This window comes from Pleurodeles waltl, chromosome 6 (assembly GCF_031143425.1).
Source record: "Pleurodeles waltl isolate 20211129_DDA chromosome 6, aPleWal1.hap1.20221129, whole genome shotgun sequence".
NCBI lineage: Eukaryota > Metazoa > Chordata > Amphibia > Caudata > Salamandridae > Pleurodeles > Pleurodeles waltl.
Window position 1 is genome coordinate 1,661,137,948 of NC_090445.1, and position 11,996 is coordinate 1,661,149,943.

The 11,996-nt window shown below is 43.6% G+C and overlaps 1 protein-coding gene across 1 annotated transcript in view; it reads left to right on the forward strand.

Moving 5' to 3' along the window:
• The window catches only part of NOTCH1 (notch receptor 1), a 92,124-nt gene that overhangs the window by 64,773 nt on the left and 15,355 nt on the right, over nucleotides 1-11,996 (forward strand). Inside the window, exons 12-20 of the mRNA XM_069241596.1 lie at nucleotides 52-162; nucleotides 1,701-1,893; nucleotides 3,209-3,354; nucleotides 4,365-4,478; nucleotides 7,212-7,331; nucleotides 8,618-8,770; nucleotides 9,794-10,022; nucleotides 11,379-11,580; nucleotides 11,803-11,956. Coding sequence (XP_069097697.1) covers nucleotides 52-162; nucleotides 1,701-1,893; nucleotides 3,209-3,354; nucleotides 4,365-4,478; nucleotides 7,212-7,331; nucleotides 8,618-8,770; nucleotides 9,794-10,022; nucleotides 11,379-11,580; nucleotides 11,803-11,956 — 1,422 coding nt within the window. The remainder of the gene's footprint in view (nucleotides 1-51; nucleotides 163-1,700; nucleotides 1,894-3,208; nucleotides 3,355-4,364; nucleotides 4,479-7,211; nucleotides 7,332-8,617; nucleotides 8,771-9,793; nucleotides 10,023-11,378; nucleotides 11,581-11,802; nucleotides 11,957-11,996) is intronic.

Consider the following 11,996-nt stretch of genomic DNA (forward strand, 5'->3'; position numbering starts at 1 on the left):
GAGTGTGGATTAGTCTCTGATGGCTACTTTAACATGCCTTCCTCTCTAAAGGGGTCAATTGTGAAATCAACCTGGACGACTGTGCCAGCAGCCCTTGCGACTACGGCAAATGCATCGACAGGATAAACAGCTACGAGTGTACGTGCGAGCCTGGGTACACAGGTAAGACTGCCATGGAGCGGGCTGAATCTCATGTCGGTGACGAGGTACATTGAGCGTTTACCATTGGTTGTGGTAGATCAAGTGTCCAGGACATTGCCTGTCCATTGCGCAGCAGGGTAGCTCAGGCAAATAAGCATATTGAAAGGAAAAAAGATAAAATGAGCTTATTCAGCACTTTTGGCCCTTTCAGAGCCATTCAGGAACGAAGGGCCACCAACCATGCACAACTTCATATCTGCACATGGCTGCAATGCTTGTTTCAAGGTTTTGAATCGAAATCAACCAACCAAAGAGCACCTGGTCTGCAGTAAATAGGCTTACATTTCAGTCCCCCCACTTTGAAATAACTGCATGAAACATAAAACACTGCCTTGGATAAGGGGTTTGAAAGAGATATACAGCATTGTTCTCCATGAAAGGGGGTGTTGGTGCACATGTGCAGCTTTTGATTTTTGCACTGGTAGATATATATATATAAATATTATTATTATTTTTTTGCCTGGTTCATACTTTTTTTTTGGCAGTCATGCTTTTTCATGAACCCTATTCCGTAGCTCGTTTAATTAGAGGCCAACCAAAGTCGAGGAGAGGGGACGTGGAAAGCTAACACATTAAAGGTGTGTGTATGGTGGTGGCTTTGCTGATTAGGAAAAATTGATATAAATGAGTGAGGAGTGGTTAAGTTATGAGAAGGGTTTTGGTCTGGAGGCCACCAAACGAATCCAAAGCTATTTCCATGCTATTGGTGATATTCAGACTCTTTGCCTTTGACTCATATCACTAACATTGAATAAAGGAATGATTCTCAGGATTAAGCTTCTTTTGTTAAATTAAATCTAGACTACAATTAGAAATGGGATAGCAGGTAGGGACTGTGAGCCAGGTATGGCATTCTGAGTGCAAGGTTGTTATCGCCAGACCCAGAAGACGACAAAAGGAAAGAGAAGCTTGCAGACGAGGCTTGCCGGCTGTTGAAGGCCGGTGGGTATCACATTGCTCGCCTTGTCAGACTGGTTCCGTTTGATGACTGCAACTCTCAATAGGCCCCCTTTGAAAAGGGAAGACCCATCCTCCGGCGCTTTTGCTCACCTGCACTTCGGGTCCCTCATTTGTGGAGCTGCTCGCCCAAAGGATGCGTAGGCACAAAGGGGCTTTTATTTCCCTTCATGGGCTAAGGACAGCCTCCTCTAGTATTTCTTTATATGATGCTGAAGCTCATTTTACAAGAGGGAGACTCCCTTAGCTTATCATCAGATAGATGAGACTCACAGAAAATGAGAATTACCTGCAGCATTCAATTGATAATGCTTAGAAATTCTCAATGAGCATCATTCCTAATCAATAAGTTGTTGAGCAAGTCATACAAGAATTCTTGTCTGCTTACTTGAGTAAGATGATACATGTTAGGCCAAAAGTGACTCTCAGCGGATGACTGTTAGGCATCAGTGTTAACATTTACCACTAGGTGACAGCAGCTAAACCCCCTGAGATGTTTTAAGTTCCAAGAGTATCTTAAATCTTTTTCTTCCTGTGTTTAGGGATCATGTGTAACATCAACATTGATGAGTGCGACTCAAACCCCTGTCACAATGGCGGCACATGCAAGGACGGCATCAACGGCTTCACCTGTGTTTGCCCGGAGGGCTACCAGGATCCCACCTGCCTTTCAGAAGTCAACGAGTGCAACAGCAACCCCTGCATTCACGGAAAATGTCACGATGGCATCAACGGGTATGTTTAGTAGTTTTTATGAATGAATGCATTGATTGTGCAAGAATAGAAAGAAGTACAGTTGTCCAGATGAGGTAGAACATAACCATTCGGGAGTGAGACTAAGTTTCCATCCACTTTAAAAAGTCTCAGAGGGTCTGCCTCGACTTGATTTCGAGCCTTAAGCTCCAACTACAGAAGGCAAATTTATGTTATTTCAGACCCACAATAATTTATAAAGGAATGAAGTGTCCAGTGCAACTTTCCTGCATGCACTTTGTCACCACTGATCACTCATTTCACAGCTTATACCCCAAAGAATATTCAGTGTGTGGTGCAACATGGGGTCCTCCTGCTTTGACATTAACCACAATGGTGAGATGATGGTTGCTTGATATTTCCTCAAAGATGGCCGCCTCCTGAGCTGCACCAGCGGTGGGGCAGTGGCTTGCTGATGACCTCCAGGAATCCCATGATGATAGTGGTATTCCTTCACATCCTGTTTCATTTTGCTGTCCTCCAGGGCAAGTAAACGGAGCAGGTTGCTATAACCAGTTTCTTTAGGTGTAGCAAAATGTCTCGGGTGCATTAGAATCTGCTGCATGCTCTCAAGTTAAGCTAAGCATAATCTTATTATCTGTTCCTTAAATGTAGAGTATAAATCTATTGGTTATTTAATGCAGCTACTGTGACCAATCGAGACTTTTTGGCCAGGACACAACTAATGGCGATTCACATTGTTGCATTGAGCTAGTCCTCTTGCTCACATTGGCTAGGAGAGAAGACAAACACTGCAAAAGTCCATAATTCAGTGGACCTTTGACCTCGAAATGGGAACTTGCGCCCAGAAGTGATGGCTGCATTATAATTTCTAGCTCTAACTCTGAACCAGATCATCCTCTCTTAAGCAGTCCTCTGATCTTGCCCTTACCGAGCCCCTGGACACTCTGCTGGAAGAGAGTATCTTTGTGCAGTGATATTGCAGCAAAATAATAACTGCCATTGTGGGGAACAAAGCATGTGGCAAAGACAAGCACCTAACCCAATTAACACTTCTGGATTTCTTTCCTCCTCCACCCCTCCATTACTCCAGTCAATCTAACTAACAAACTCTCATATCCGCGGCTCAAATTAACTCATAATAATACTAAAACTGTACTCATATTTTCCCAAAACGAATCCATCACTAATTCTTGTTGGGTTCTGGAGTAGCGTGCTACCTGCCAAAAAGCGATTTGACGCCTCGTCAGGGGTAGTAAGCGCTATATAAATAATATTACAATACAATAAGATGCTTTTGGTTATTTTTTTTCATCATTGCCTTTTCGCACCACAGATACCGCTGTGACTGCGACCCGGGCTGGAGCGGCACAAACTGTGACATAAACAACAACGAATGTGACTCCAATCCTTGCATGAACGGAGGAACCTGCAAAGACATGACCAGCGGATACCTCTGCTCCTGCCGGGATGGCTTCAGTGGTAAGAGCAGCTTGTTGTTGAGGATGAGTGGAAGTTGTATGGGGCTCTGTTAGGAGCCAGAAATGAAGGAGCCTTGGTTTTTGGACCATGGCATCCTGTACTCGGACCCCTTCTTCTGTTTTGAGAATATAAATGGTGGCGTAAGCTGCGTGGTTGAGCGCAGCTGTGGGGTTTGTTCCATAGAAGGACCGCTGTGGGTAGTGAACTACTGGGCGTCACATGCTCTTTATAACTGCACAGTTTCCACAGCCTCACAACTAGTACTAGGATCAGAAATGCTCCATCAAGACCAACAAAAACCCAACTGTAGTTGAGGAAAGAGGTGAGGTGTCCTCCCTTTAAAGAACACTACGTCGCAACACAGTAGAATTCCACGTCTGCCCTCAGAACCCAGCTTCGCTTCCACTCACTCGTTGACTGTATCTTTTCTTTTGACCCTATACCACATACTTCTGACTTCCAGATAGTTTTGTACACACAAAAACCACACACAAACATACATACATACATTACTGTTGGAAGCAGAAGAGTTGTGTTCACTCGGCCCCCAAGAGGAAGCTTGCACCTTCAAAGAGTTTCAAGCCCACCAAGGGTTTCGAAGAGTGTTAGGCCCGTCAAGAGAGCAAATGCCATAAAATTCAGTGCTGTTCCAATCATGTAAAGATTGCAGCAACACATCATTTTGTGGCTTTTGGGGTTTTTATGGCACCTGACATCATAAGATAGAGTATTTTTTGTGTATCTGATAAGACTCTTCTTTTATCACCATATTTTGTGCCTAACAAATAAGGACTCTATGAAAAGGTATGGAGGCTTTGAGCAAGCAGGGATAGACTCGTTTGTGAAGAATTAGGCTTAGTACGAGAATCAACATAAAGTTATCATGTAGCGCCATTCTTACACGGGTTTCCTGAAATGTCTGCCGCTACTCTCCCACCGATAAGAAGATAAACCTCAATGTTCCAAATCGCATTTTTACAAATGGTTTTCTTTCTGCCTTTTCAATGCAGGTCCCAATTGTCAAACTAACATCAATGAGTGTGCTTCTAACCCGTGCCTAAATCAGGGAACCTGCATCGATGACGTGGCAGGGTACAACTGCAACTGCCTGCTGCCGTACACCGGTAAGGATGGAGCGTCAACTGAGGGCAGTGTTGGTGCTGATATTCTAAGGACATAAGGTTACTTACCAGGCCTGGGTGATATTCACACTTACAACCATGCACACATCTTGCAGCTGGTTTCTGAATGCAGATGTATTGCTTGCAGCATAAGGGACGGCTATTTCCATATAGCTTTCCGTCTATGAAATCAGCGGGCATGCTTACATGAGGGAGGGATGGGATCCTGGTCATCTGAGCAGAAAGTTGAGTCTTCCACATACGACTGACCCTGGACATTTTGATGGGTTTAATATCTCCCCTCAACTTTTGAGAAGAAATGCTAGTTTGTACGCCAAAGCTCCTGACTTACAAAAGTTGTGATGTACTCATACCTGCAATGTAGACAGGGAATTATTGTCAGCCTGTCTGCATTGCGCTTTCCTGGGGAAATTCATACACCGGCTTGTGAAATGCATGGGAAGTTAGTCAGGGAAGTGCCTTTAGTTACTTGTTTTGCAATATTGCAGCTATATTGAAGCTTATAACTACTACTGCCAGATTACTCCAGGTGCCCAGGGACCCTGTGCACAGTACTGACCTTTCATATTTATAGCCGGCTCGATGTTAGATGTACAGTCTGTGCTCAGTTCAATTGGTCTCAACTGAGACTTTACCACAATTTGTTGAAGAAAATCCCAGGACTGGCTGTGCTGATGAGAGATTCTTATCTCTAGCATCCCATAATATACTTCTTTTTCTAGTTAGCAACCCTTTTGCTGAACCTCGCAGGGCAGGGTTTGAATGAGACCATGAATCCTATCAATCTAAACATAATTTATAAGGCACAGGGTAGGCGCACATACGGTCTAGATGTCCTGTTTTTAGCACCCTTTCAGGGCAAGCATCTTATTCTGAGCTGGAAAGTGGTCCAATACCATGTCTAAGATCTTAGCCATCCAAACTTTCTTTCCTCCGGCCACACATCACGTTCCTCAACTTGAAGTTTAACTTTCCCATAAGCAGTACGGGCCTACAAATTGCATAATGGAAAGAACATTTGGATAAAGCCTGACCTGGCTAAAAGTGAGACCTATGACATGAGGCTGGTTGGCATTTATAAGAGAAAGCTCAAGTGGGGTCCTTTGCGGTTCATGCAAAATACAGGAGTACTGCAATCGTTAAAAAACCGGAAACCTCGCGACTGATTAGGAAGTATCTGAACGCGTTGTGCATGTTAAAGCAATGGAGTAAAATGTTCCGCAGCCTACAGAGAGCCTCTTTTTCCCTGCAAGTGATGCAAACTATTATTTAAGAAAACACACAGCGATAGGGTGTTAAAGCTTTAGGTAGGGAGGAGAAACAAACTGACTCATTCCCTGACACTACATTTTGGAAAAATACACATCAGATCATTGGAATAATAGCCTGGAGATTGTGGCGGGCTGGGAATAGCGGCTGACCCGGTTGTGAGGCTCACTTCCTGCCTCCTTTTGCAGAATGGCAACATATGCACAATTGCAGGAAGCGATGTCGAGTTTCCTGTCTCTGTTGGTCACCATAGAAACCAGAAGAGTAAAAAAAACTTTGCTGGAAAAATCACAGAAGGCCTCCTTAGAAGATAACAGCTGACGAGCAGCATACATTTCCTCATTTCTTTTATCTCTTTCACTATATTTATAAACACGAGGGCTATACAGTGTTTCTTTCTCTTGTACTGTAACATAGGCTGGCACAGATGTTGGTTCTTTGCTCGTTAAGGTCAAATAAGGCGAGTCACAACAGTTGAGTGTCTGTTGGTAAATATGAACAAGTATTTTTTAACAATCCTGGTCATTTACATTACCTGTTTTTGGGGTGCATTTAAAAGTGGATGTCTGTTTATTTATGTGCAGTGGCAGCTGGTGGCAAATTACAACGGAGGGGCAAAAAACAGATACAGAAAACACTACATATAACACACTAATATAATTACACATACACATTAATATAAATATTTAAAAAAATTCCTTACTTGCTTTCCTTACTGATGTTCTGCAGCACATCCTGTTGCAGCACGTCCTCCGAGCGCGAATCCCACAGCCATCTCCCTCATCCAATCAAGACGCTGTTTTCATGCTGTTAAGCAGCATGAAAAAAGCGTTTTGTTTGGCTGGAGCGGGCTGGCTCCACGCTCGAATAGGCAATGTAAGCCTGTGCCTGCTCTCCTACTCAGATGTCCAAGACAGCCGGGATGGAGAGGTTTGAATTGCGCATGTCGGTTTGGCCGTAGCAAGGTAACCGGACAAACCAACATGCACACTTCAAACTGAAGTGGCCACTCCTCTCTGCTGCCAGTCATTGGCAGCAGTGACACACTGGCCCTGCCCCGCCCCGCCCTAGCAGTCTGTTTGCTGGAAGAAAACGTCAGAAATAAAATGGTAATACAATTATTTTATTACCATTTTTTTTAAAACTGTTTCTCACAGCAGAGGAGGTGGGGGTGACGACGCCCCTCCACTCCTACGGATGAACCACCCTGCTTATATGGTTGATACATGAATGTACAAGTTACAAACAACTAACTCATTGGTGACAAATTAATGCCTCGATGGCCCGACAGATGAGCCCAACATTGAAACACAACTAAGGTTTTTGGACAGATTCCTTGCAGATCAGAAATATTGCGATCACATCTTGCTGCAATTTTAACTTTAGCTTGGCTTTTTACTGTGTGGCCAATCCAAGACAATCATACAGGTTGGCTTTTCATTGCAGGACCCACATGCGGGGAGGTTTTGGCTCCATGCTCTGATAACCCGTGCAAAAATAAAGGCGAATGTCGGGAATCTGAAGATTATGAGAGCTTCTCCTGCTCCTGTCCTGCGGGCTGGCAAGGTACTGTGGAAGGTGGAAATGGGCGGTTTCCCAAATGTGCATTAAAGGGGAGTGCATGTGTGTCTTTTCATGCAGATCATGTATTTAGATCATATATGCTATTGTGTGTTTATGAGATACCAAAGATTCTGGCTGTAAACTAACTATGCCTCTTAACTGTATTCCTTTTTTGCTATTGATGAAATTATGTTTCACATTGCACAAGGTTGTTCTCTCTTCAAACCTACCTACTTCTTAACCCTACCTGCTTTTAAAAAAGGCTGTGGCATTTGGGTTTCCTATTGGAACTCTGCTACGTCTTACAGTCTCAGCCTTAAAGGGTGCACCTAAGTGGAAAGGTCCTTTTCTAGGTCTGATGAACCTATTGTTACTCAAGCTTAAAATATACATAGGTTGGGCCTTGGCTCCACCGAGGGGAGTATTACTCTCACTGCATGTTAGCGGCTAGTCATATCAGTCCACCTCCTATTGTTTGCTCCCATTGCAATGCATGGGAAACTCTTTTACATCATATAAGTACATTGACTCATCACACACACTGTATCCTTTATATCACAGACACATTGTATATGGAAAGCAATCTTTTTTTTTTCTTTTTTTACTCCAGGAGGCTTTTCTTTAACTCAAAATGGAAGCCAGATCTATTGGCTTTGCTAATGTTTGAGCTTGAAAGTAGCTTAGCTCTTCCTCAAAGTAATGCCACATTGTTTCTCATACTAAATAAATATTGCATTAAATGCTTCAGGATTATATATTTGGATTATTTCATATTCGTGTTTTTAATTTGTAAACAGACATGAGCTCTGAAAGTAGGTTGGTGTTGCAGAAAACCTGCCCTTAATCAAATGTTATGTTGCAGACTATGTCATATTTTCCCATTGTCTCTTCTGTGGGACTTATGGAGAATTCTGCGTCTTAATGAGTTTTTCTTGCATGCTTTAAAATTCTGTGACTGAAAGTGTTAACACAAAGGGCTCTGCATATTCTGTGTGCGATTTTCTTGAAGATGGAGGTGAATTTTGCTGCTGAACAGTGGTTCCTTGTTTCGACCCCTGCATAATGTGCAAGGGACTTGGATGAAAGAGATTCCTGTGTCAAGTAATCGGATAGCTTAAAACATTCCTTTGGAAATTCAGCCGCTCTTTAATCCTGAACAGACACTTGGTACCAGTTGTCTGATGCACTAATGTTAGGCCCTTCCCTTGTTGAATGCACGCCTGTCCTGAGCATTGCTTTTTTAGCACCATGAATGCTAACTCTGTCTCCCTTTTTCTCATTTTCTTTAGGCCAAACATGTGAGATTGATATCAACGAATGTGTCAAAAACCCCTGCAGGAATGGCGCGGTGTGTCAGAACACAGATGGGAGCTACCGGTGCAACTGCAAAGCTGGCTACTCAGGCCGCCATTGCGAGACGGACATAGATGACTGTCTGCCGAGTGAGTGGTCACTTTTTAAAAATAATGGTGGTCAATTTAGTCCCAATTCTGCATAGAGGGATTGATGCAAAATAAACCTGGAGTAATTTGGACCACACATTGTGGCTCTTGGATCTCTATTAGACTGGTATCGGCCTGTGACACAAGTATTTGAGTTGGTGAATACAAGAGAAGCTTTTTAACTTGTTACCAGGCTTTAGCGTTGTACTTTATTTGCTTTCCTTTGGTTTTTAGGTAGCAAGGGTTTCTGTTTCGTGGTTTGTACACTGCCCGGATATCCGGTTAGTCTCAGGGTGCTACATTTTCTGCATCAAGTCAAAATATGGCATGCCCCACTTAGAGCTTCAGAAAACAAGTATACATGGCCATGCCAATGCCACAAAACTTAGGGGTGGCAGGTCTTACGGTGAACTGGGCGCAGAGCTGCACATTTTGCTTCCATCTCTGCGGCCTGAGATTAAAAACAGTGGGTTGCTCAGGAAACACAAGTGTTTAATTTGAGCTGGTGGTTGAAGGTGGAGCCCACCAGCACTCATATTTGGGGACTGGTTCTTATCAGACTTTGAGCCAGAGGGAGAACAACACAAAAGAAGGATGAAGAGAAAGAAGTAAAAAAAAATAATACAAATCACAAACAGAAACAGCAGGGATGAAACTGAGACATAAGGTGGAATCAAGGCTGTGGAGCCTTGGTATTCGGCAACACCGACATTCACCAGTGTCGGCTGGGGGCTTCTGGCAAAACACTTGGGAACTGGCACCTATTATTGTACAAATTAGGTATTGGTGAACACATCAAGACTTGGAACATCTCATTCAGTTTCTGAGAGTGTGGTGTACTGTTGCCCCCTTCATGCAGTAGTTTAATACTTTTTGAATTCTGTAATCCTAATGCATTCTGCACCCCCTTTGGTTGTCTGTCTTATGAGCCAGATTGCAGGGAATCGGTGTGGTGTGTGCATTGAATTGAACCTTTTTTACTGAAGGTATGTTGACTTCATTTTCTTTGTTGACCTGTTTCAGATCCTTGTCACAATGGAGGCTCATGCTCCGATGGCATCAACGCGTTCTTTTGCAACTGCCTCGCCGGGTTCCGCGGGCCCAAGTGCGAGGAGGACATCAACGAGTGTGCCAGCAACCCTTGCAAAAATGGGGCCAACTGCACAGACTGCGTTAATAGCTACACATGCACCTGCCCATCTGGATTCAGCGGGATTCACTGCGAAAACAATACCCCTGACTGTACTGAGAGGTAGGGAGTTACACATCTATTCTGCCATACACCTCCAGCACATAGGGTGAGCCCTTTGCATGTCAGCCAAGCCAGTTCAGCTTTTGGAATATGTAGGCGCCACATATGGAGCTTGCAAGCTCTTCAAGTTGCAGTTTTACAAGACTTGCGTTGACGTACGACAAATCACAATACATTTAGTGGTGCTGAGACTCTGTTTCAGTATTCATTTGCAATGTGTGCATTCATTATTGATGTTTATACTGGGAAAGTAGACTTGTAAGCAGTGAATGCCTTAAAATGGGTCCAGATGTTTGTGGGATAAGCATGGCAAGCACTAGAAGGCTTGAGGATTGATGTGGGGGCTGAGCGAGGTTAGAGAGATTCCATTTACAGTCGTGCATGTGCAGTGTTATAACGATTCCCTCTACACCTTCTCCAAAGCAGTAAACCCGTTCCTTTCCATCTCATCACCTATGCCACAACTTTTCCTTGAATGGGTCTATGACTTATTATATACCCAGAAGCAGAGAATCCTAGAAAGTGGAAAAGTAACAGATAGGGTTTCTTGTCAAAGTTTTCATAGGAACTAAGTCTATGAAACAGAAATTAAAAAGGCACCGGAACATGCTCAAGTCATACACCCCAAAAATCCAAACTGCAAGGGTTAGGGTGATTGAATTAAATCTTCTCCCAGAAGGGCACAGTGGAAATAGTGGGCAACAATATGTTAATTAGCAAGGATCCTATTGGGTACCAAAAAGATGGGTTTGGTTCATTTGAAAAGAGCTGCATTAAATAACAATATGGGAGTAATAATCCCACCTTAGGGTGTATGGGGAAACATGCTTCTAATATTCTGTTCCTTAGCATAAAGTACATTTTAGAATTAACACCTATAAATATATATCTACTTATTATGAAATCTAAGTTAGAAATACTCCTTCAAAAGAAATGGTCTGTTCAGTTTGGTCACCATGGCAGAGTCACAAAGTTGTGACAAACAATAAAATGTGGGAATAGTGAGAAAATTAACGCACGGCCTGGAGGGCTCTTACTTAGGAAGAAAGACCAAAAGACTACAGGGTTAGTGGTTCAAAATGTAGAACAATAAAGACATAGAGGATAGCAATGGACAAAAAAAGTACCAAAGCTTGTTAGATTAGGGATTTGTTGAGCCACCGGCCTTTCCCTTCATTAGTGATGGACTGTGTGGATTTCAGTAATAAAGTCATTGCATTTCATAACTAATGAAACCACTTGGGCATCCAGTGGGGAGTTGTTTGGCTTGGATTGATAAATGCACTAATAGGCATCCATTGTCCCTGGTTTCCGCTCTTGAATGCACTAACATGAATGCATTTTCTCTGGTTTCAGCTCTTGCTTCAATGGTGGCACTTGCGTTGATGGGATTAACACCTTCACGTGCAGGTGCCCAGCTGGCTTCATAGGAAGTTACTGTGAGCACGACGTCAACGAGTGCGACTCCAAGCCATGTCTGAATGGTGGGACCTGTCAGGATAGCTACGGGACCTACAAGTGCACCTGTCCCCAGGGTTACACAGGCCTGAACTGCCAGGTAGGCACTCATGTTGTGGGCTGTAACTGACTAAAGGACACTTTCTCTTCCCTCGTCACCCACCGGTGGACCACCAGGTGAAAAAGCTAAGAAATTCTATGGAGAAGTGCCTAATTACTGTGGTATTTCCATGTATTAGTGGTGTTTTTATATCTACATCTTGCCAGGTCATAGCACTCATACGCTTACACAAATTTGCAATGTGATTGTTCTCCCTCCCAGAATCTTGTGCGCTGGTGTGATTCCTCACCATGCAAGCATGGAGGCAAGTGCTGGCAAACCAACAACCTGTACCGCTGCGAGTGCAACAGCGGCTGGACAGGGCTCTACTGCGACGTGCCCAGCGTGTCCTGCGAAGTAGCTGCTAAACAGCAAGGTAAATAAAGCGTGACTGGGAAAGCGAGGGTTGAGGCTTG